At 37.7% G+C, this 26,125-nt stretch overlaps 1 protein-coding gene across 1 annotated transcript in view; it reads right to left on the bottom strand.

Annotated features, from left to right (window-relative positions):
* Window positions 1–732: 732 nt before the first annotated feature.
* Window positions 733–26,125, bottom strand: part of FRMPD2 (FERM and PDZ domain containing 2) — a gene marked incomplete at both ends in the record, with an annotated part of 58,429 nt that continues 33,036 nt past the window's right edge. The window contains 18 exons of the mRNA XM_082486287.1: window positions 733–804; window positions 1,643–1,705; window positions 1,969–2,184; window positions 3,681–4,015; window positions 5,258–5,348; window positions 7,101–7,249; window positions 9,248–9,363; window positions 11,793–11,875; window positions 13,971–14,047; window positions 15,884–16,055; window positions 16,437–16,598; window positions 18,128–18,192; window positions 18,622–18,708; window positions 20,614–20,651; window positions 21,812–22,022; window positions 23,114–23,288; window positions 23,928–24,086; window positions 24,998–25,286. Coding sequence (XP_082342413.1) covers window positions 733–804; window positions 1,643–1,705; window positions 1,969–2,184; window positions 3,681–4,015; window positions 5,258–5,348; window positions 7,101–7,249; window positions 9,248–9,363; window positions 11,793–11,875; window positions 13,971–14,047; window positions 15,884–16,055; window positions 16,437–16,598; window positions 18,128–18,192; window positions 18,622–18,708; window positions 20,614–20,651; window positions 21,812–22,022; window positions 23,114–23,288; window positions 23,928–24,086; window positions 24,998–25,286 — 2,560 coding nt within the window. The remainder of the gene's footprint in view (window positions 805–1,642; window positions 1,706–1,968; window positions 2,185–3,680; window positions 4,016–5,257; window positions 5,349–7,100; window positions 7,250–9,247; window positions 9,364–11,792; window positions 11,876–13,970; window positions 14,048–15,883; window positions 16,056–16,436; window positions 16,599–18,127; window positions 18,193–18,621; window positions 18,709–20,613; window positions 20,652–21,811; window positions 22,023–23,113; window positions 23,289–23,927; window positions 24,087–24,997; window positions 25,287–26,125) is intronic.

Here is a 26,125-nt window from a genome sequence, read left to right as displayed (position 1 = left end):
CTTTTTACATGGATGCAGAATGAAAGAATACTGATGCTATCTACAGCTGTTCATATTGCTGGGAAAAAATAATATTCCATCCAATTATTAGAATTCTCTTCATACTTTGAAGAGAACCAACCAGGCTTTAAAGGCATCCTATTTTTCTATCAGTTTCTTGATTTAAGATGTCTAGTGATGGTGGTATAAATTCCTGGGCTGGAGCGATGACTGGAAATGGTTCTACATTGTTCAAGCAACCAAAGGTAAACAAATTGAGTCCTTCCACACAAAAGCATAACTACTGTAGAAAATACTGATTTGCAGTCCAGAAGCCAATAGTGCAGAACAACATGTAAGGACAGCTAATCTTCCACCAACACCATCAGAATCTTAGATCTTTGTAGTTACCCTCTGGAAAGAAAAGCTAATTCCAAAGGCTGCTATGCCCTTGTCACAGCCCCAAAATATTTTCCTAACAATTAATACGTTATTACACAGAACACGCAAATTGTCCATGGCAATTTAACAGCAGTGTTGCAGTGCTGGCTGGCTGTTTCTCCAAACTGTGAGCAAGGATTTAAATGACTTCCCTAAGACATGTCAAGCAAGGTTTTGAAATGCCTTAGAAATCAGAGTGATCTAAAAAAGCATGTAATACAACACTTGTCTGTGCTGGCTTGACATCTCTTTAAAGCAATTTCTGGGTGGTCTCTGGAGTCCAAGGGAAATAATGACAGAGTCGTATTGCAGTCAGTAGGAATCCATTGCTTGAAGGTTCTGAAGGACTTCCAGCACAACTTCATAACAGAATAAATACTCATCCTGTATGCAGAGACACCAATGTGAAACACCTGGTTACATTAAACATAAATTCTAGGCAAAGAAGTGCTGTTTATAACACCAGGATCTTTGCAACATGAATACAAAAACTTAGCTATTTAAGAGCATCCTTGTTCTTTTTGTTCCATCACTTGTAAAAATTCAGGAGCATTTTCTTATTCAATGCAGTACCTGTATGCATGTGCTCAAGTCCCATTTAGGTCAGTGAAGGTTATCTATTTTAATCACATGCTCAGTCACTACCCTGAAGATAAAGGTATCAAAGCGTGTGTTAAAATATTTGCCAATAGGAAGAACTTATCCTAGTCTTGTCATGCTTTTCTTCCCACTACCTGGTTGCTCTAAATTGAGTTAGCTGTATCTTGTCTTTTCCTGTGTGAAAACTCTTTTCAGGGGTAGGTTTAACTCAGCAGTAGAAGGGTTTACTGAGGTGATGATAACTCAGCAACAGCAAGAATTCAACAGAAGGCTGCAATTTCGAAGAGTAGAGTTTATGGTATCTCACCAGGTTTGTTGTTGATCCATGCTTTTCTTTTTGCTTAAGAAAGGGGGGGGGGGGGGGGGACACGGACACGGGGAAGACGGGACACTGACACTGGCGTCTGTACTATATTGGTGCTTTGCTTTTATTTCAATGAGTTAGTAAGGGCCAGACCTTTCATATTTAAATCTAGACACCACTTGCCTGGAAGACTGTTATTTTCCTCAAATGAGAAGGCTAAAATTATGCTTTAAGCCCCAGATTTATAAAAGCGTGTGTATATGTACCACTAACTGAGGCTTTTAAAAATCATAATCTAGTTGAATATTGAGAACTTACCTTAGTTTGGATCATGCCAAAACGCTGAGCTCTCAAATCTCTCACTATCTGCTTGATGTTGAACTATCAGAAGAGAACAGTTTTTTATTGACATGCAAGTTATAAAGAAAGATTTAAGCATGTTCAGATGGGGAAGCTGTGACTCAGTTCTTTTACAAACGGTATATTTTTAGTTATTATCTTTCTTGTTCAAAACAATAAAAGCTGGGTTTATTCCATTTTGTTAGGGTGAATTCTACCAGGAATTACTCTGGTCTAAGATAACCCCACGTTGTTGACATCCATACCAGTTTGTAATACTTAACAATGATCTATTTGATACTTACATGTAAATCTTTTTCTATATAGCTGAGCAGAATTTCAACACACAGCAAAACTCCACTTTTTCCAATGCCAGTGCTGCAGTGAGCAACAATAGGTCCTGTACTGTGAGCTTTTCTCATGTAAGAAATAAAATTTACAAGGTGCTCAGCCAGTTTGGGAGTATTGTGGTCTAGCCAAGTGGTAAACTGCAAATGACTTATAATGCGCTTCTCTTCTGTCTGGAACAGAAAGACCAGAAATGTTAAAAATGATCAGTCCTAAGCCAGATATTCAAGGAATTCCACTGATAAATTTTCCTTCAGCCTCATTCTTAGTCAATTTTTTGTCTATCCTACAATTCTGCAGATTTTTGTACTTGATCCTATTAAGGATTCTTTTAGGTTTTCAGAAATGCACTCAGAAGACACAGGCCTAGGAAATCTACTTCATATAATTTTGATGAGACGCTGAAGTTACTCTGTTGCCCCAAAAGGATATAGTTATCATATTTGTTGGGTAGAAAGGAAAAGCAAAACCATTTGTTAAATTGGAACATTCCAGTACAGTTTTCTAAAATTGTTTTTGTAACTGAACTAAGCCATACTAATCAAAGAGTAGTAATATGATAGCCACAATAGTAAGATTGCAAATGCTATTCTGGCTATCAGACAGATTAGATACCGTAACATACAAGCCAAATCAACTAAAAAAATGCTTACGAGAATATTCATAATGTAGATTTAAAAAAGAGTATTATTAATTGAGTGGTCCTGAGACAGTACTTCTTGTTGCCAGCTTGCCAAAGCACGTCAAGCTGAATGCAAAAGAACTACCTGGATTCTTACCATCAGAAGAATTTGAATTCATGTCTGGATTTCTGCTGAAGTAAACCTGTGGCTTTCTGTAGTAATTTGATACTGGTCGAAGACAAACATTGCAAAAATAACATGTTCATTGAAACAATCACATATAATGGCCCATCTTCCCATCCTAATAATCTTTTGGGAAGACTCATATCAAATGCTTTACTGTGCTTCACACTCAGGGACATAAGGTGAATTGTGTTTTCTTCATATAAAGATATTGTTTTCATGATGGAAAAAGACACCAAGTTAGTCCAGCGCAAGTACAAATTTTTTAATTATTCCATTAATTAATATGTCCTGCAAAAGTTTTTGCAAAGCCTTACTTAATATTGAGGCAAGACTGATGGACTTATAGTTGCCCTGATTTCCATGTTCTTACACCTGGATTCTGTATTTGTTAGTTTTCTAAAAATTAGCTCCTGTATTTGTAGTTTCGTGTGTATTCATGTCTTTTCATGAATGAAAGAAGTATCATTTGTTCTAAATTCTAGGATTAAAACCACCTTCTTCCCCTCTTTCCTTCCAGCTACCATTACAGAATATGAATCCATTCTGGCAGCCCTTTGATTTGATGAGAACAATAAGCAATTCTTCAAAACGCTGAACACAACAGCTTTATGACCATTAAAGGACTAATTTTTGGAAATTCTTGTCCAAATGTATGTAACATTGGATCCATTACTTGCGCAGTGAGCAAAGAAGTAGCATCTCATTAACCCTAATTTCATGTCTGTTATTCAGATTTTTACATTCCTAAAAAATACTTAGCAAATATTACAGAGGAAGCAAACAATAATACTAGTAGTTACTTACGTAAAATATGTAATCAATTTCATCATATATGGAAGTATTAAGTATACTTAACTTACCTCCTTGTTGATAATTTCTATTGTTCTAATTATGAAGTACTCCAGAATCTGGTAATTGTCTAGCCTGAGATGGAAATTAGCCAAGTCCATAGAGTCATGGGGAGGTTCAGGCCAGTATCGGTGACATTTGACTTGCCCTAGCTCCACTTCTTTTGTCATCATGGCAATCACATCTGATTCACTCTCCCAGACCATTTGCCAGAAATCAGCCGTAGTGGATGGCAGAGGCCCTTGGGTTATAATATAGAAATGTTCCTCTTCTCCAACTTCCATTCTAATGTAACTTGCATTAATGTAGCCATTCTTTTCTCCCAGAGGAACTCGTGTCTTATCATCTGTATGGAAACAGAAAGTTGCTATTTCAGCTGTAGATCTGAAACAGAGTTCTACCGTCTCTGGCACTCAGGAGATGGGGAACCTCAGCCTCTAGCAGCAAAGTGCCTCTGGATTTTAGAATAAATTTGGCTAGTAGCACTAATATTAATCACTGCTAATAGGAATTCCCACAGATAAGTTTTATGGTTCACTGCAGCTTTATTTCTCTTAAGATACTTGTGTAACACTCTGACAAACCTTCTAATTGCCATAGAATTATTTGGCAGCAATTCAAAATAGTGTATCCAACACTGCTTTTAATGTATGGCACAGGAGCATTATCACTGGGTATTGCTGTTATAAAACAGAAAACTTCTGAGAATGTATACTGTATCATTGATACAGAGAGGTAACTGTGCTACAAATTTTGCATGTGTTGTCCTGCTGCTGCAGTTTAGAAAGATATCAAGGGTCCAGAAAGTGTTCTCCCTCTGTCATGATACCTCTTGGGGAATCACTGAGCAGTATATTATTTTATGGAAATTCTTGTAACAGCAAGTTCAGCTCTTGGACTCAAATCTTCCTTCTAAAATGAGTTCTCGTGAGTGATGAAACTTTTCTGACTCAGGTCAGAGCTGAGCAGCTGAAAGCTCTGGTTGGGCATTATGCTTTCAAATACTTCTGAAAGAATCTTTATCTTTCCAAGACCTACATAACGTTGTGATTTCCACTGTACTTTTCAGAATTCCACTGTTTTCACAAGCAGTAGATGTAACTGTACATTTAAATACATTTAAAGAACTGCTATTATAGTTCAAGGTACACACGCCCACAAAAATGCAGATCAATATCTCTGAGAAAGAGGGAAGAAAACACCAAAACAGCTGGCCCCCTACCAGAGCAAGTCCTGCCTTGTGGAAGATGATACTTCAGAAGATTACATATTGTGCAATGCAGACATCCTTGCGTGAACTCTGCATCTTTTAGAAAAATCAGAGAATCATAGAATGGTTCGAGTTGGAAGAGACCTTAAAGATCACCTAGTTCCAACCCCCCTGCCATGGGCAGGGACACCTTCCACTAGACCAGGTTGCTCAAAGTCCCATCCAGCCTGGCCTTGAACACTCAACACATTTCATTATTAGTGGAGCTCTCTGTGACTAAGGATGTGGTGGGATTTGCACCTCCTGCACCTCAGTTATAACTGTTTTTCTGTTGTCTTTGTTCACTGAATGTATGTTCTCATTAATGTGCACACTTACATGGAAGGATATCTCGGTATCTGTTTTTATCCTGGTTTTCTGGTGCTTTGCCAGTTCTGCAGTCATCTATTGGTTTCACATGTTCTAAAGCCTAGATCAAAGAGAAATAGTCAATCCATGTTGTTCACATCCTTTATAGAGAAGCTTTACAGAGTCAGTGTGAGCAAACTTTACTGCTATATGTGACCCAAGACTGGCAAATAGACTTCTTACAGCAGAGAATCAGTACATCATTCTCTAAACTTCTAGGCAAGGAATTCAAATTGCTTTGCATTTCCTTCAGCCTGCACAAAATTTCTGGGGTTTTCAAGTGAGATTTCCAACCCATATCCTCAGCTCTTGTCATTACAAATCCCTGTTGTATATTGCTGTAAAATAGATGTTTGGAATAGTGCCTTAGCCAAATGTCAGCATTCATAATTGATAACATACTGACTAAAGCACCAACTATTGCACTGTTAACAGGTAGTGAACATCAGTGAACACTTTTCAGTGATGGATAAATTGATGGATATAGGGAACAGCATCAATGATGTTAAGTGCAAATCATATGGTCTTTAAGTACTTCACAGCAGATTTAGGGGGACAGAATGCAGTGTAGCTGGAAGCAGGATTATGCAAGTTAATTTCATTTACAGTTTTAAGTTACCTTCACTTTTCTTTAGTTTTTTACCTCTTTGGTATGCATTGCACAATGTTCAGCCATCACGTTATGCCACTATACAGTGTATATGGACAGAAATACATGTGACAGTTCTTTAACATTTTCATCAGTGTCCTGGCTTGAGGTAGACCAAACCATGACAATCAGTTATTGCAGCTTTTACTCAGGTAAAATATCCATTGGCTTTGGTAATCAGTGCTTTCCCTATTAGATATTTATGTTTTCTGTGCAGATGTGCGACGCAGCTCATAGTATGCTATGCCTACATCAGTAATGGACTGGAATGAATGGAAATTAATAAATGCCCTTGAGCCTTCACAGAAAGTCAGCAAATCCTATACACTTGAGCCTGTGGGATTTTGTACCCAGAAAGTCAGAGATATAAAGGCAAGTGAAAGAAACTGATAACGTTGTAATTACTATGGAAAAGTGGTAGCAATCTATTTCACTGGTGATGAGTACATCCTTTAAAGGAAATTCCAGTACTGTACTGAAGAGTTATTAAATAATCTGTTCTTTGGCAATTTGCTGATAACTGAGTGCTCTGTTTATATCCTGAAACAAGAGAATTTATATGCTTTCTAATTTTACACTTTTTCATGATGTATATGCCATCAGATGTAAGTATGTATTTTCATTATCTGTGGAGGTATGTTACTTTTTCTTTTTAATTTCTTGAAGTTCCTGACCTTAATAGCTTCTTGTGGCAATAAGTTCCATGGAATACTGGAGCATTATGTGAAACGTTTTCCTTTCATCAACTAAGTGTTTCAATACTAGTGAATCCCTAGCAGCATGGATTTCTTGCTTTAATGCGGCCTCTAGAATAGTTCTTAGGCAGATGTTCAGCAGAGCTGAGGGGGTAATAGAAAGAGGTCAGTCTAAGAAAAAGTGATTCATACTCTACTTTTGTGTATTATTTATTTTTCATTCCATGTAGGCAGTATCTTTCAACAGGGAACAATGTAAGCCTGACCTGCGTGGAAAGAGAGAGTCAAATACTGTAGCATCACTCAAACAGCAGAGTAGAAGCCTCATTCTGGCTGGAATAATTGTCTGAGAAAGTTGAGTCAGTAAAGATGTACAAGTCAATGTCCCATACAGTATGCAGAAGGCTGCTAAAAGTAACTTTCTTAGCTCTGCTAAACGCTCAGATCTTAAAAATGGATCACACTTTACCATAAACTCCTTTAACACCTCTTGATTCTCAATCCGCAATTGAAGACCTCGAATAAGACCTGTGACACCAGTCCTTGCACCTACTTCAGCGAGTGATGGTTTAAGGTTGATTAGCTGAGCCAGTTCATCTCCAGAAGCAAAGGTTCTGCCTACATATCAACAAAAAAAAAAACCAAAGGAGTTTGTAATTATTATTATTCCTAGTGCAAAGTCTTGAATTCAAATACTAGGTGGCTGCAGTACTGAAGTACATTTTGATCCTTATACTGCGGAAGTGAAATGTGAAAAAATATTTTTGACTTATGTTCACAGCAGAAAGAATAAGGCAGCACCATAGATACAACCAGCACCTCATTTCATGTAATTTGGAAGCAGATCCAACTGTTGCAACTTATTGTCTCATACAGTCTCTAAATAGTCTGTACCAAATAAACTGTTCTTACAGAATTGTAAAATTTAATGCTGGCTTATATTGGTATAGGAGACTGTGGTCACATCTTCACAGGGAATCATCTTCATGTTTCCAACACTTTCCTGAAAATTAGTATTGCCACATGCTACTTCTAGGAATAATCACTGCAAATTCTTCCTTCCTGAAATAAGAAAATATCTTCTGTTCTTTTCATCTTACCTCACACTCTGCTTCAAGAACAAGATGTGAAATATCTTTGATGCATGAAAATCAGGGTTCAGTTTTACTAATTAGCTCATCCTGAAATATAGGTTCTGATCCAAAACTTGAAGATTAAGAAGATGGATAAACATTTATATCTCCAGAAATGTCACTGCTCTACTGGAGCAATTGAAAAACTTTTGTTACCATGTAGAGTAAACCCAGTAGCTTGTTTGGTAAAAAATATTGGATTGAGGCAGAGGAATTACGGAATTTCTACTTTAAGTCATAGGCTACTGTTTGCAAAGAATAACATGCCAGCTGTCTCAAAGACAGCTTAATTTCCTATATGAACAACTAGGCAGATTCTTTCTGTAAAGTGTCTTGTGATATCAGAGGGGCTTTAGCACCTGAGCTGTGAAAGTGCTCCAATATGTGTTTCAGTACATCAGTTCTAGAGGTTTTAATGAAGTTATTACACGAAGTGAAATTCGGTGATTCTGGGAACCAAGTCTTGAGATAGAATGTGGACCTTCATTCTACTTTTTTGTGTAAGCGTTTTATTTACTTTTTTTGAGGAGTTGTATGGGAACAGTAAGGGAGAGAGGAGAATGATTTCAAAAACCTATTGCATCCAGTAATAACAAGCAAATTTTGTAGTATGTTCCTGGAATTGGTTCCATTAGTTCTCAAAGCCTTCTTTGTCATTGTCTTTCATATATGAAAAAGGCCTTCTATTATATCCAGTCTGTTTACTGTATCCCTTGTAAGATAATCCATCTATTTTTATGTTATTCATTTTCATTTTATTTATTTTGGGACAAACTTAGAATTTTGATTTTTTAATTATGCACTGGGAAGCTCCCACAAAATTGCTTCTAATCCAATTTGCAGTGTTCATTTGTTTTGTTCAGCTACTGAGACAGTGTCATTTCTTTGCACTATCCAATAGTGCATAATTTAAACAAATGTCATGATGTTGCTCAAATTAATTCAAAAATTTTCTTTTCCTCATATTTGCTCAGTTTGTAATTGACTATAATCAAGGTATTCAGAGATTTTCCTTTGGGGAAGGTCATGATATGTAACATTACCAAAAAAAAAAAAAAAATCCCAACAAAAATCCAACACAAAAGACACACAAAAAAATCACAAAAATAAAAAGTTGCTCATCCTTTTGAAACTGGAGTTCCAAAGCAGAGGTGCTCAGAGCAATGGCAATGGGTGATGGCCAGCAGAGCTGCCCTCCCTGGGTTCAGTTAACTACATTCAGACTCATGTTCCTTCCCTCTAGCAGTTCTCCAAAAGAGTTGGAGAGCTGCTGATATAGGTCTTCTTCTTGTGGATGTTGCAAAGGTTTAATAGCCTTCATATGTATCAACAGTAAAAATTGTGTCCTGAGTGCCCTGGTCTTTGAGACACAAAGACCAAATTCTTAGCTTGTATACAAGGGATTAGTGTTGTTCTTGTTGTACATATATAGAGGAGCTGGCCTATAATGTTAGAGAAACAAGAGAAGTTTTTGCGTGGTTACTTCTAGGTAGAAAGGAAATCCTGTGGGGCATATCGTCATCTTCATTGTTCCAGCTGTCTGACTCAGACTGCTGACTCTCTCTTCTGCAGCCTTCATATTCTGCATGTTTCTGTGACCTGTAAAACAGGATTAGTTGAATGGTCTTATGGAAGTGGCAGAAACTTTGGTAATGCGAACCGCACAAGGGTTTTGGTTTTCATCTATTTTTGATCACTTTTAACTTTCTGAAGTGAGTATTTTCAAGAATTAGTGTGAACACCGAAGAACATAAGTTCAAGGAATAATAATAGCATTTTGTCTGGCGTACTGTTTGCAAATATGGCTAGTGAAAAACACTATTATTTGTATGTGGTATTTTATTTTTTTAAAGAGATAAGAACAAACTTTGTATAAAAGCTGCCCCCAAAAATTATTTGAAGTAAGATTTGCCACAGTTATAAACAATTTCTCATGTATGACATTTTTCAGTTGTTAGGCAATCGTAGCTAAATAGGCTTTGCTTGTTACTGTTTCCTAAAGAATTTAGAAAATTTTAGAGCACTTAAGTATGATTTAGGTAGAAGATATGCCTGCAATCCAGAATACAACTGTAATGTGGGCAGAATGTGTCAAATATTCCTCTACTGGCTAACTCCCATACCCTCAGACTGAACATTTAACGATGTTAGTAGGCTTAAGCGTACCACAGTCTTACATTATCCTGTCCTATGTATGATCATTAGACATAATGTTAAAAATAGTAAAAGGTACACTTAAGACAGAGAATAAGATAATAAGTAGCAGCCTTGCAAATGTCTGTAACCATTGCAGTCTGTGCATGTTCACGTTTGTTATGGTTTGAGAGACCCATAACAATTTGTTGTCATTTAGACAATCATTCTATCACCTGATGACCCCTCCCCACCTGGGAAAGGGAAATTGGGAAAAACAAGAAAACCCTAGAGCTGAAGTATAAACAGATTTAATAGAATAAGATTAGATAATTAACATTAACAGCACTAAAGAACTGATATTGATCCTGACACCAATACAGAATATGCAAAGATTATACTCAGCCAATTGTATCAGTAGGAAGCTGTGCACTCCCAGCAGTGGACAGCTAATGTCGGACACTGCGAGCACTACGGCTTCAGGAGGAAGGAAAGGCCTCAGGGCTCCGGCACTGGGGCACGAAGTTCTCAGGATGGCAGCCATCAAGGGAGAGAGAGCGAACTTCGCAGCAAACTTTCTAATTTCTAATGAGCGTGACGTTGATGGTATGAAATAATCCTGTTGGCCAGCTTGGGTCAAGTGCCCGGGTCTCACTCCTCCTCATCCCTGCACCTGGCTAGCTCAAAAACACTGAGACCTTGAGACCCACACACCATAGCTGGCTGTAAAGTAAATATTTTCACAAATTCAGACACTGGAGTCTTCTAAAAGTGCAGTTTTCCCAAGCATTAGAAGAGAAATTAGTCCTGTGTCTCTCAAACCAGGACAACATTATACAAAGCTTTTGCAAATTGGAAATAGAAATACCAGAAAATACTGGTAGTAAAAAAATTCAGATAACAGGACAGGGTCCAGAAAACCATCCTACTTCCAAAACAACCAGAAAAGATAATTGTTATCCCTGTATGTGATAAGTTAATTTTGTATTATCCATAGATGCATTTATGCGTCTTACACACAGAGGAAGATAAATTAATAATAATCACACCTGAGTACCTGGTATATCACAAGATAATATTGTATTAGCAATGAGATAACAGCAAGTGGCACTGAGCCTATGTTCACATGGATGTTCGCACTTGCAGGTGCTCTCAGAGCTTCTTTCAAACTTTATCTCTACAAACAGGTAATTTAGGGAAGATTTTCATCCCTAATTGATGAGTCAAATACTGTTCTGACAAAAATTTAAGTTTTGATTGTAAATATTTAGTCCTTTTTTCCATTTATGTGAGTTATAAGTTACAAAGAAAATAATCATATTTCATATATTCTGCATCATTGCAATCGACAAAACTGCCCATGTCTTATCAACACTCCATTATTCTTTGATTTCCCATTGTACTGTAGAATTAAAATTTGAAGTAAAATTCTTCTCTTCTTGTACTACATACTTTCTTTGGAGTAACATCCTCAAATTCCCAGATGTCTGGAGTTCAACATCTCACTACAGCCATAGTAGTACAGGGTCCAGCCCAGACTGCAAGACCTGCTTGGAACACTTAGTAAAACCTGTGGGCACCCTGCCCACACCAACGTGATAGTGCTACCACTGTTCTCTCCCTTCCTCAGCTAGAAAGGCTAAAGCTAGCTTAGGCATGTCTGCACAAGCTGTTACATCTAGAAGCTTCCGTTTCATTTGTCTTAATAGTTGTGTGGAAGCTGTTTAGCAACTCTTACTGCAGATGGAGCTGCATTCCAATAGAACTATATTTGTATCATTTGTGCATTGTATCATGAGTGCATTTGCATACCATATTAGGACAGCTCTGGAAATGTAAGAATAAATTATCCATATTATTTATTTTCATAGTTTTACTGCATCTCAAATACTTACATGTCTGAAATATTACTGATGATATCATAGTCTTGTCCAGCCAGCTGACCTTGCTGAGGGGAATTGTGAATACTTTCTGGATCCTGCAGGTTTAAAATAAGAAAAAGCTGTGAAAAATCAGTACACAGAAACATCAAGAATATAGTTACTTTCATCAACATTCTTTCTTATATCTAACAAAAATATGTCCTTCATTCAAGAAGGAAAGGGAAAAAAGAATAGTTTCCACTCTTAGAAGGAAGTATGTAACTTTGATTCAGCATTGCAGTATCTACTAGGAGTAAAAGGCCACATCAGCTGTATTTGTGAGTTTCACAACAATACACTCTTCAGATATCTCTACAACTTAGCATGACTAAACTTCGAAAAGGTTCATGTTAGTTATATCATCTCTGATCTCATAAAAAAAATGCAATCACAAGAATCATGAGTCACACACTGCTCTTCACCTCCCAGCTCCTGGCATCAGAAAGCACCACTGTCTGAGATGGAATTGTTGGCAATAATTTCCTTTTCTTATCTCAGACACAATGATGCCAGCTGTTGGAAGCAGAGTGCAGCTGCTCTACTGAAGAAGCACTCAACTGACAGAAAAGGCAGACCTTTGATCACCCTCCATATGCAGTAGAAGCAATAATATTGTTGGCTGGGTTTCCATCCTAGAGAATGATAACTGTGTCCTGCACTTAAATAATGATGCAGGACATCTGGATTTAGTATGCGGAAGTGGCTCCTTCTCAGTTGTAACGCTTGATAGATAATTATTTACATTTTAGTTCAGAGTAGTGTTTCTTCTTCCTTCCCTGCTTAATATTCCAGATGCACTCAGAAACCACTCTGGCATGTTAAATGGTATAAACTACTGAATGCCCCACAGAATCTTAACAGTATCTGCCACTTATATCTTATTTTATTACTTTTGTGCTTGTATTTCCCCATTAGAACAGGGGAACTCCTGGCTGCCTATTTAACCATTAATTCATTTATCCAGTTTCTGCCCCTACTGACTACACTGACTGGAGAATGCTATATGGATTTTTGTTTTCTATTTGCCAAGGAAAGGCATTTTACTGCTGCTTTTTTGTATCTGGGTTGGTGGTTTTTTTTCAGTAGCTTGTAATTTTCAAAGTCTACATCTTTGGATGGCAGCTGTGCTCTATAAAGTAAAGCATAAATAGTTTCTATTCATAGGAGACAGCTAAAGGCAACCTGGAAATAATGAAGAAAAGAGAGTTAATGGAACCAATTCAGCAAAAAATGTTAGCATGTGCTTAAAGTTAGGCATGTGCTGTGCTGAACTAGATAGATTTAACCACATGCTTAAAACTAAATTTGTGCCTTAATGCCTTGCTAAACCAGGGATCTAATAAGGAACCTGTAACCTTAGTACTATCTCCTACTTCTCATTGATATTATTTCTCTTGTGTACTTCTTTGTCTTTTCATAGACATGACCTTGTTTTGATATTACATTTCACCAATTTCTAACAGTTTAGTTCCAACACCCATTCCAACATTTACATAAAACTTCCTCAAGAAAATTCCTCTTCAAGGTTTTCTCAGCTTATTCATGTCAAGGATTTCTTCCATTTCTCTTTTTCTAGTTTGATTATATTGGTTGAGGCAGGGGTTGGGATTTTTGTTTGTTCTGGAGGATAAGACAACCTGTATTTCTCACATTTTCTGAGGAGAGGTTTTACAGTTGTAAACTTAGAAATAATAGATGCTGTAAAATTTGATGTGGAATGTCTTGCAAGACTTACTAAGATTCAAAAACATAACCACTTTTGAAGATGTTTGGGTGCCTTGGAGTTATGAATATTAATGGAGGACAGTTGAATAGAAATCTTTTAAAGTATATTGTTTTAAAATACTGAATGTTAAAATTAATAAATCATTCATTCCAATATTATAAAGCACCAGAACTAGACTTGCATATGCAACCTTCCTTCCCCCCGCCCTTTTAGCATATATATTATACTAATCATATGCTCTTATCACAGTGGAATCCCCTGACTCATTCCAATGTTAGCAGTTCCAGTCATTGCAGCACCCTTCCCTCACGTTAGTCTTTTTTCATTAAGAAGGTGTGGTTCTTTCCTGCATTGCAGCAAACCCATTTTGTAAATAAACATATGAGTACATTGCCTGATAACTTCTTGCCGGATTCAGATTTTACCTTGGTGCATATCTGGTTGGATTCTTCTTCCTTGAAAGTGAAACCAGCCTGAGCTTGCAGGCTTCCTGCAGCACTGTCTGAATACCAGAAAACAAAATCAAATTAAAATGCCTATGAAGCATGAAATTATAGATCCATTTCTTTTGTGCCACCCACACCAGAGGACTTTGATCTTGGAGGAGGCTCCGAGATACACTGCCAGAAACTGGCATGGAATAGCCCTTTCATGGGTGCTCTGAGAGGGTTAGCACAGCGCAAATGCAATATACCACCAGCATAATTCAGGTTGCCAGAAGATACACTGAAGCAGACCCCTGTATCAGTAGCAGTTCTAAAAAACCTGAAACAGAATTTAAATCCACCTTCCCTAATCCAGCCCATTACTTTGCAGTGCTAAGGGACAAATATAAATAAATTTTGCTGCTAGTGCTTCTATAATATCATTGGGGTTTGCTGGTCCAGGAACACAGTTTAAACTTTCCAGCAACTGCGTAATTCACCAATCTCATGTGAGATGCAAATAAATGTCCCCACACCTAGTTCCTTGAATTTGCAGAGCTGGAGAAAAGGCTAGTCTTGCTGAAGGGAATGGGAATATTTCTGTAGCCCTTAAAAGAGCAAGAGCTCTGATCAGCCTTTTTATAGCTGGCCATCATTCCATTTTTTTTCATCGTTAAACCCCAAAATTAAACTAGAATAGAGATGGGGCAGCAAACATCCTCCTTCCAGGTTGGTGCCGAGCACAGCTTTCTCATCCTTATGGAAAAACTTTCCTCTTGAAACACACAGGGTAGCTTCCAATAAGTGAAGCAGTGTCTAGTGCTTGTGACACAGGCTAGGAGTTAAAGAGGATTAGGTTCAGTCTAACAAATACTGAAAAAATTGAGATCCTCAAACCCTAGAGGCAGTTGCTGCCTAACAGCACAATTGCCTAAAATACCTATGCAGGTAAGTTTGCATCAGTTAAACAGACTACATACATAAATGTTTGCATAAATGTCTAAAACCCCCAGTGAGCTCTGCGTCTCTTCCTAGTCAGCTGGGGAGAACGCAAATGTCAATGGCAGTGGCTTCTTGCCTGAGAAGATTTGAAACAAAGCCTCCAATTTGCAACCAGCAGACCAGAAGGTATATTAAGGAAGAATTCTATATTCTTCCCACAGAAGTTTCTCCACATTATAGGAAACATTTAAATGTTAAAAAAAGAGGAAAGTTGAGGAATATAAACCCATAATCTATTTTTAACAGTATGCCCTTGCTTCCACACCCAGCTTTAATTAGTATTTAAATTTTGAGTATTCAGTGGAGCAGAGCCCACAGCACAAGTTTCTTTCATTAGAGTAATCAGCCCTTTAAGTACTGCCCTATGCAGGTGGGTGTGCTCTCAAATTACTAGCAATCAACCCGGGAGCAGAGGCTTCTGGATTTAAACATGAACGAGCACAGAAGGGAGAGTGGCTGCCTGACAGGCAGAACAGGAGGTGTGGTGCTTCCAAGAGATAAGGTAGGTGTGCTAGGATGTGAAATTTGCGGGAAGTGTATTTCAGTAGCTGGGTCAATAATTGGTTGTGATTCCATCAGTGAGTTGTATAAAATTGGGTAAAATCAGACCAGGAACCTTCTTGACTTAAGAACATGAGCTGAGTTAAAGCATCTTTGAGGGTCTTGTAGCTTTGCTTCTGCTATTCCTAGACTTAAAAATCACACTTGGCCATTCCTTCCCTGTGGTCCTATGTCCTGAGTAGCTTAGCCAGAGCTGCAGATCAGGGTGAAGAATGTATTTGTGTCTACAGTTATGAATCAGGACTAACTGTAAAATTAGTAATATCGAACTGTTTTGCTAATAGGGAAGTTGAATTCAGGCAACACATAACCCTACTTCTGTTGTACACTGAGTGGATGTAGCTGCTTACCCAGTTCCGCTCTTGTGTTTGTGGGGGAAGGCCGACTGTTGCTCTGGTTGCCTGAATAAGCCCAATGCAAAGCCATGCTTCGGCAGACAGTGAGTTGAACAGTGCCTCGAGCTTTGCGCAGCAAATCTATAACTGCTTGGCGTGGTAGGCCTGACACAGAAGTCTCATTCACCTGAAAAATACAATAATACATACTTTCAGATTCCTGTTACAGAGAGCTTTTTTTAATTGCACATCCTAGCACTGAGCAATCTTTACATAACTTCATAAATTCCAGTGGTTGTTCTGGGTCTGCTTCTCTGCTGGAGGTACAACTCCAGCAGTAGAGAGGCCCAGTCCCCCAGGAAGGTGAGCTCTAGGCAAAGGGGGGGGTGGGGGGGTGGAGCGCAGAACAGCCCTCTGATCCCAAGGAGCTGAGGGACGCCGTCTTCTATATGTTACTGTGCCAAGCAGCCTCAGATTTCCAATCTGCACAACCTTTATACTGAACAGAATACTTGTTATAAAATAACTAGAGAAAATGTAGGCCAAAACATCGAAGAATAAGCATTACCTTAAGTAGGATGTCACCGATTTGAAGCCTCCCATCTAGGTCTGCAATGCTGTCTGGGCTGATGGCTTTTATTAGGATAGCCCTGCCATTTCGTCCACCTACCAGTGCAAATCCTAGGCTTCCATTTTCTGCTTTTTCCAGCTCTATCTTAAAAATGAAGTCCTACAATAGAAAAGGATGGGGCCTAAAGTAGAGTTTATTCAGGGCTGGTTTTGTTGTATTTTTAATACCAAGGAATCCCATTATGTTTCATAGTCCTCACTGGCTGATACGGATTACGGGATGTATTCTTCTCTTGAATAGGTGTATAGAATTTCCAGTGATTAACATAGCAGCTGCATGTATGTATCAGAATGAAAACAGTACATACTTATTTCCATAATCTTTTTTAATAATTGTTGGAGGGGAAAGAGCCTCTTAGGAGCAGGGAAACATGTACTTTTGTATTCCTTTTATAATGCATCAAATACATCACCTCTATTGACAATCAAGTCACTCTTGTCTCCAGCATGACAGTAATGCAGTAAATACTCCATTCTTCTATTGTTCTGTAATGAAAATCTTAACCTTGTAACCCCAATCTACCCATCTGTTTGGCTTTAGCACTTCATTCAGTTTTGAAATCAGCTGCTTTTTTAGGGTCAAGTATTATGTCAGAAATAGCAGCAACCTAGAAATGTTTATGACTGGAACTAGTCATGCTGCAAATGTTGCAAATATCATCCTCAGAAATTATTTTAGCAAGTTGAACAGATAAACCATCATGGATTAAATAGTGCAGAAGGAGCAGTAATAGTGATGACAATCAAAACTGAGAAAATTGTTCCAATTTTTCTGCAAGGTTGGAGGTCTAATTTTAACAAGAGACAGCCCTTCTTTGCAAACCACAATCAAGAGAAAGCTAGTAAATCTATTCCCATGAAACATCTGACCCAATGTAGGTAATTTCAATTCCAAGTAACATTATTTTCCAATTGTCTGCACAAATAGAAGTGATGTTTGCACTTGTAAGAATTTTGAAGCATTGTATGTTGAGCATGGAAATTACTTATTTTTTTCAAAGAACATACGTGTGTTTTAGATATTCATCATTTCAAAAATAGTATTAGTCTTGCCAAATACAAACTGTTATGGTTTATGTCAATGCTGTATAATACTCTAAAGGTTTGGAGTAGTTTTACCCTCTTTTCAAATGCCCCTTCTAAGAATTTCAGAAAAAAACACATTAATCTCATGTTTCAATAATTGTTGTGGAAAAAGCTTCCCAGTTACAATTACACTTATTTTCCCCAGAATCTCATGCTGTGACATTCTGTATCTTTTTCCTGTGCTACTTTCTTTCTAAGCAAAGGATTAATCTTTTAAGCTGTTAAGAGTACTATGAAGACCTAATGGAGGGTCTATGTCATATGAGATGTGCTTATTTTACCAAGCTGGTAAAATAGTGGTATTATACATTGATAAATAGCAATAGAAGAGTCTGACCCCAGGACGTGCTCAGTGCATTCTAGTCCATGCATGCTGAAGCAATTCAACGTTTCACAGGTCACTCTCCAAAAGCATTATATTCATGTCTTCATGGAAACCGGAGAGGAAGCAAATACATTAAATGCCACTATTGAAAAAATATCACTCCATATAGCTCACTTCGCTTGATGGACCATCTCACACTTGATAAAATTGTCACTTACCTTACATTCTGGAGAATCGGGAGTGTTTTGCTGAGCACCACAGTTTGTTTCCTCCAAATGTTTCTCTGTGAAAAAGCAACATTTACACAGTTGTACTGATAAAATGTTCTATAGCATAACACTCAAAATCATATTCAGAGACATTATAGAACATTTTATATTTGACATGTAAAACACACAAAAAATTTCTGTGGACTTGTGTGTGCTTACACTCCTGAACTGTGAACTGAGCCTTCTGTGCCTTATCCCGGTAGTCTTTTTATCTCCCAGTGAGCAGGTTCCAAAACAAGCTTGAAAAGCTGCATGTTACAGGGTCAGAGACACCAGATGGACAACAGGTAATGTATGTGTTCTCTGAAACTGAGGGAGGCAGTTTTGTTTATGAAGAATTAATTTTTCTCAGGTGCTGCCAGTACCACCTACAGACTTACTCTCTTTCAAAGAGAGGGCACAACATTTCACAAACCATAATTGAAAAATGCAAAGTTCCTTACCATGTTGATGCAGCAGATGCTGTTCTTGGGAATTCGGGTTTTCATTTGAGAAAGAAACACTGGCTTTCTCTGTCTCGGCATGTGGCCCTAAAAGCATACATGTGGGTTTGTTCTGACAGGCCTTCTGCTAACCTTCATATACACGAGGGAATGTAAACTCTGTGCTTAAATTATTAAACAAAGCATCAATATCCGGTATTGATACTATATGAGGCAGTTTGAGACACAGCACTGCTTAAGTTTGCCAATTTGCACAGTGATATAAACAACTCTGTCATGTGTTGCAGAGATGTTGCATCTCAGTCATTGCTATTGTTAAAATTGTAACAACAATCAGAGATCAGACTGAGACATTCTAGACATGTGGCAATGATCAGGCAGAGGAAGAAGCAGGGTGTGTTAGTGTCTGCAGACATGGATATGTAAGAAGGCAATGTGCATTTCTTGACTCTTCTGCCTCTACCCACCCCCCTAGTTTTGGGGTTTTGCTTTATCATATCTTGGTGATCTTAGTTGTAGTCCACAAAGTACTCTTAATCTATGAATTATAGAAAATTGCGTGTTCTGTTGTTAAAAACAAACAAAAAAACCCAAATGAACCGAGCTTAAAAACCTCCCTGTTGCTTTTGCAATTTTAGTATGCATTTTTGCAACCAAGAGATTCTATAAAATGAAGGCTTGCTTTCTTAATAGCAAATTATTGTAGATTTATAAATAAATTTATTTATAAATAAATTGTAGATTTATAAATAAATCTACAAGACATCATAGCAAACAGAATACCAAATTACTATAGGGAAGAATCTTGTTTTGTAAGAGATGCAGCTAACTGTACCATTGTAGAGGTCATAAATCTGTATCAGAGGTGGATCAGATCTGGTAACCTATTTTGAAGGCGTCTCGAGAAATCTTGGAATCTGCAGAGCTCATGGAGCAAGGATGTGTAAGCAAGGTCCTACCAGCATTTACCATGCTTTAGTTATACCACAGTAACTGAGAGTACAAATAGCTTTATCTGTGTCTTGTAGTAAATTCAAAGAAGCTTGGTTTTCTGTAAGTGAAATAAGCTGCTTCCACTTATAAAAACAAACACACGGCTAGTTGTTGTAGAGCAGGAAATCTGAAACTAGCTTGACTTGGAATAATTTTTTCAGGTAGCCATATGCCAGTACTCAGATGAGTGTAGGCATATGAGTAATTCTGGTCCAGGATTACTTTTTCAGGTCATCTTTGCAAGATTAAAAAAAAAAATCGGATATCCAGTCAGGTAAATGAAACTGTGGGTTAGGCCTGACTTAACACTCCAGCCAAATGTACGCTGGGAAGTACTACTTGCATAGCCAAGACACTTTCTATGCCGTGACATAGACATGATACCTGTCTCTCCACCTGATGGTGCAGATGCAGCCTCTGCTTGCTGAGACTCCTTCTACTGCTAGAGCAATTCTGGTCAAGTCTTTGTAGTGCAGGTGATTACTGAACTTTTGTGTCAGTTACAGTATTAAATATTGACCCCCGATAGGAATGTTCTTATATTAAGTAAGGGGCATTATATTGGTGCTGCCTGCTTTGTATTTTCTATAGATTTATTGATAACAGTTTAAAAAGTTGGTCTAGATGATGAAGTAGTAGCTCATATTAAATAGTGGCTCAAAAAGTGCTGGAAAACCCCTTAGAGAATAGTGTCAATCAAAACATGTTGAAATATGACCACATAAAACTCCCATTTAATAACAACAAATTAAAAAAAATAGAAACTGTCTATGCAAAATGCAATAAATGGGGTTTTACAGATTACTATACATTTTATTTCTATCTTTAAAGAGCTATCAAATTTTCTTCAGACCCTTAGAATGGCCATAACAGAAATACTCAATGCCAAGTTATAGGCTGTTAATAACTTTTAAAATGCAATTAATCAATACCTTGTGCTTATTTCCAAAATCAGAAGCAAGTTTTGAACTAAAACCCAAAGATATTAGCCTTACTTACTATTTTCCTGCTCTATAGGAACCACTGGATTGCCATTTCTGGGGGCAGAAAAAGTGAAATATGTGAGCCATTAAGAGCTGCATGCTTTGTAAAGCACATATGAAAAATATTTTTAGAAGGTTGTCTAAATTGTAGTTATACTTCTATGATTTTTGTTAATGGTGCTTTCCTCAAAAGCATTTGTATCAATATATAAAATATTTTATTATATCTAACAACAGCGAAGCATTTTATTTAAATTGGTGGGAGAAAGAAAGAACGTGTTAAACCATCTGTGGTACACTTTGAATTCAACTTCCATTCCCCCTCTATAAAGTGGGAATGATCTTTTGTAATTTCCTTTGCTCTATTTCAGTTTGTTTCCCTATATTGTAAATTCTTACGATCAGGGCGTGTTGCCTACTATCTGCAAGAAGTATAACAGGGCTGCAGTTTCATCTGCTAGATCAGTGCAAGTTAATAAAACATTAGTAAAAGTTTGAACTATGTTAAGACAGCTGTGAGAGACATACTATCACTCACTCTAGTTATGCAACTTAGTTATTCACATACTTTGGGGTTACTATTTGACTGTTCCTCTGAGATCTTTGAAAGCTATTTCTATATCAGTCCAGCATCTATGCTGGCACTGTATCAGTCTGTAGAACCAATAAATCTAAAGTGCAGCTAAGAACTGATGAGGGAAATTCTTAACTGGAGGTTATTGATCAAGCCTGGGCTGACTTTGTTGCATGCCACAGATTAAATGCTGCATTTTTAATACCTTTTTAAAACATTTGTCTGTTGGAAGTAACTCTGAGTTTTCCTATCCGAGGTAGTTTCTTGCCTGTAGTTGCGAATCTGAGATTGTACAGAAAAGCTTGGCACTAGTGGTGGAAATATAAAGATTCTCCCCAGAGACTAGGATATCTGAAAATGGTGGCCAGCCTCCCAGTTAAAGGATTCACATTTGTGTTGGATCATGAAGTTTGAAGAGTTTGCATTTGTGTTGTATGACTCTACTTGTACTCACTGTGTTAGTTGTAATTACAAGAGTTAAGATATCTTATGGATGTTATGTATCAGGTCAGAGCTTTCAGACCTTTGAGGTAAAGCATTTTTCTTGTAGTTTGTCTTGTTTCTGTTGTTTGACTTGCTGATGTAAAATTTAGAAACCTGCTTCAAAATTAGGATTGAGATTGAGTATGCTCGAATTTACCTTGTGGCTTTGATTTGGACATTCTGGGTGGCAGCTTCACACACTCTCACTGCATCATCCAGGCTAATGCCCTCAGTCCACAGTCCACAGATGTAAACAATCTGATCTCGTGGCTGCAAACTGCCTTCCACACTGGCAGGAGAGCCAGGCACTATCTCTAGCACATAAATACCTTGTAACTTGCTTCCAGCTCCTCCTGTTAGCTTCAAGCCTAGAATAATGCAGAGAAAGCATCTTTTGTGGCAGCATGTTTTGAATGTCACTGTCAGTGACATACAGCCTAATGGAATAGATGCGTGTCATTGAAAGATTGGCTGAACAAATCACTGACATTGTAAATAATAGTCTTGTCCCAGTGAGATGGGGTGTAAGAGCTGGACTGGGAGAGTGAAATGCAATTCGATGTTTAAAAAGTATGGGAAAGACTTAAATGGTATAGTCCACTTCTGTGTTTCAGCTATTCCAGAGTGCTTTATGTCACCTTATGTTGAACAGTTATTTGAATAAGACAGCTGCATAGCAGTGTCTCCCTCATTGGAGCGCTTAAGTGCCTTGCAGCCTTTAGAGTGCCATAGGGAAAGGAGGCATATGACAACTAAGGAGCTACCTGCACAGTGCAAAACTGAATTGTGCAGCGATATTCAAGCAATCTGAACAAGCTAGTTTCTGAACTGGAAACAGAATGCTATACCTGGGCAAATATAAGTATACTGTATCCTACATCCACAGTTTTATCTCTGTGCAGTACTCGCCACATTCTGCAGAAATACCAAGATACGCTGTGGGCATTTCTTTTATCATTTGTATGGTACAATGGAGCTAAAGCCTTGTGTCTGTGGTAAATCAAGGATGTGAGTGGAGATCTTTTGACTAGCAAACTATTGCCTTAACCAGTGGCTCGTCCTTCTTAAACTTTGCCTTTTTCTTTTTCTTTCCCTCCAAATAGATCTTTGTGTATCTCGGCAGGTAGTAGACATTATTATCTAATTACCAACAACTTCTGTATATCAGTAACCTAAAAATATGAGACTGGAGATCTGCCAGAAACTTCAGCTGAAAGGGTGATAATACAAAGATCAGTTTTCCACCTATCTTCATTAGTCTAATAACAGATATTAGTCTTCCCTTTAAGGCCTTGCCCAAAATAAAGTTTGCTGTTTCTTGGCCATGTGTGATGGAGCAGAGCATAAAGGTGTCAAGGTCACTCAGGATCATATTGATCCAAGGCTGCAGTAGCTTATGATTGTCTCAAGATTGCTGTAATCCCTGTCCAAAATAGCATGCATAGTATTTACTACACACCTAGCTGTCCATTGGCACCTTTTGTCAGAGTAATTTCAGGAATCTCATCCAGCCTAAAAGAGGGACGTGGATCACTGTCAGCACGACCAACCACAAGGTGCAGATCAGGAGGAGAGCTTTGCAGTAAAGTCAGGGCTTCGTTGCATGGTAAAGATGTGACATCAGTTCCATTCACCTAAATGACAAACCATTAAAATGATGTCATGGATCTCATTGACCATCATGTACTTCTACCTCCACTCTGAATTTTGCATATGAACTTAAATTTGTTTTCACTTTCATGTTACTGCTTTACTGTGGTATTTAATGTCAGTGATTGCAGTAAGGTTTCTTTTTTGATCTTTTATTTTTCTGAATGCAGAGCTTTCAGAAAAATAGCTCTTTTTTTGCTTGAAACTCAAGGTCTTGTAGCAAAAAACAAGGAAGACAGTCTAATGCAACAAACTGAAGATGAACCAGGATGAAAACAGGCTTTATTAATACATTACAAAGGACGTAATTTCTGCATCCTTTGTATGTCACCTATCTTATTACATTAATTCAGTTTATGTCATTTAATTTGGAAGCCATTTAATACCTCAGTAGTCTTGCATTGCTGATAGAGGATTCATGTTATTTGCCTGGTCATACAATCTATTCAGTCTGAAATTTGTCCTACTGAAGTCACCAGAATTACATTTATTATATGACTCACTTGCACTTGCATGCCTAAATATGTGATAAACAGGACCCTACGAAAGGAAGAATGCTGAAGCTAAATGACATTGATCTGAAAGTACTTTCTCCTCTGTATAAACTCAAAGAATTACTGTACCATAATGATTCTGTCTCCCCTTTTTAGTCTTCCATCAGACAGGGCAGGCTCATTCAAGACTTCATCAACATACAGGCAGTTGTCCACTTTGTTAAGAACTACAGAGAATCCATAACTATTGTTCTGTGACTTTGTCAAAGTCACAAAGACCTCTGTTTCCTGTTAAAACAAGCACAAGATATGTTTCATGTAGGCTTTTCTGTTGCTTCATTAACATCTCCCATTATGTTTTATATGTAGATCAGAATCAGATCCTCAGATTGTAGAAATAAGAGCAAACATAAGGGTTTCTCTGATCTCTCACTGCCTTGTTCTAGAATTAATTTTACTTCTTTTTACCTAGTGGACCTTCATGGTGATTGATTGATAGGGCCTAATAAGGCAGAGAATGCCTTCAGGGACTGGAATTTTGGCATTTGAGAAGTGTAAAGAAAGGCTCGGAGTACTCTGAGTTGACAACCATTATAGGGTGCAGAGATTATCATTGTTATTGATATTGCTGTCCCATTGAAGGAAATGGCTGGAGCTAAATTTTGTCCTCGGTACTCTCAAATTAGTAGGAATTCAGAGCTCATTAGTGTCAGAAGGAATGCAAGATGTTCAGCATTTGGCAGGACTGAGCCTTATATTTTGAATAGTAATTAGCACAAGGATCATACTTCCTTATCAGGACATTACAGTAGTATCGCTGTAACAAACTGATTTTCAACATGGGTTTAAAACACGACAGAAAAAAAACAAGTAGTGAACTCCAATTAATTTCAGAGACTACTAGAGTGCTTTTAGGCCTTTGTACACTGGGAATAATGCTGCAGAACGCTGGAAAGTTGAAGAAATAGTAAGATGGCAAGACCAAAGAGAGGGCCTTAAGGCAACTGGTAAAGAATTCTGGAGAGCTGGGCATAGCAAAAGGTCTGCTTTACTTGAAGATTGTGGACATTCAGGGAAGTAAAAAAAAAAAAAAAAAAAAATGCAGAAATAGCATAGATAATGAGTTAAAATTAGTGTTTAAGAATGTTGTGTTCTGAAAGCCGTTTCTTTTCCCTTGTCATATTCTACCTGTCACATACCCTGGTGCAATCTTTTTCCTTCTCTTCCTCTAGTTCCTCGAAGTCTTCCCATTCATTGTCACTGTCATGTGTCTCTCTAGCAGGTAGGGATGATGAGAAGGCACTACAAACACGTGTTTGTGGGGTCACCATGGTTGTGGAGAGTGTCTCAGAGCTTCCTCCCCGTGAAAGTGAGGTCACAGACGTTGAGCTGATAGTGAGATACTCTTCATCAATAGGGGTTAGAGAGAGTGTTTCAGGCATACATTTTGTGTTTGATAGGTCATCATCACTCTTATTAAATATGTGGCTGGAAAATAAAAAGATTGCAGTGCTGGGGTTTTCCTCCATATGCTTTATTAGATGGCCACCGAAAAGTCTACAGCTTATACATGACCTTATTTTAATTTTAAATGAAGTACTAGTTACGGTATTAAATTGCTGTCTGGGTCCTCCAGTGTTACTATAAAAATAAGTAATCAATATTTTGCAAAGATACTTAAAAGATTGAAAAGCCTGCAGAATTTGAAAACAGCCTTTGCAAAATCTTGCATTTTTTAAGGCATTAATTAGTACTTTGTTTGCTTCTTGAAAAGAATAATCAGACAATTCCTAGACCATTAATTATTTCATCTGCCATATACCACTTACCAGATAAGCTAATTAAGTTGTTTGCATATTACAATACTACTACAATTTTCATATTTACATTTTCTTGAAAAAGGAATGCCAGCCCCATTCCTGGCTCCTATAGGTCCTTCCTTAGTAACTAGAGCACAGACCAGAAACATGAAATATAAAATGATTCCTGTGTCGCCATTAAAAAAAAATACAAGTCCTGCCTTCTCTTTGTAAGCTTGCTTTTACTCTTATGCTTGCCTTGAAACGTAAGAGTTGTCCTACAGAAATCAAGATTTGTTCAATTTCTTGAATTAAAATTATTGATTTTATTCCACTATATTGGAGACACAGTATTCAGTACTTTTGGTTACAGTAGTGCAGCACTCATACAACTGTCTTGCAATGCAGACTTACGCAAAAAACTAATAAGATGAAAGTAAACAGACAGGAGATTAGGATAGTCAGAATAAGATGGTAAAAAAAAAAAAAAAACCAAAAACAACCTTCAGTAATCAGCAGTGATTAGAA

The sequence above is a fragment of the Vanellus vanellus genome (assembly GCF_965231255.1).
Source record: "Vanellus vanellus genome assembly, chromosome: 7".
NCBI classification, from domain to species: domain Eukaryota; kingdom Metazoa; phylum Chordata; class Aves; order Charadriiformes; family Charadriidae; genus Vanellus; species Vanellus vanellus.
The sequence above is the reverse complement of the archived record's forward strand: the minus strand, read 5'-3'. Positions and strand labels throughout refer to the sequence as shown.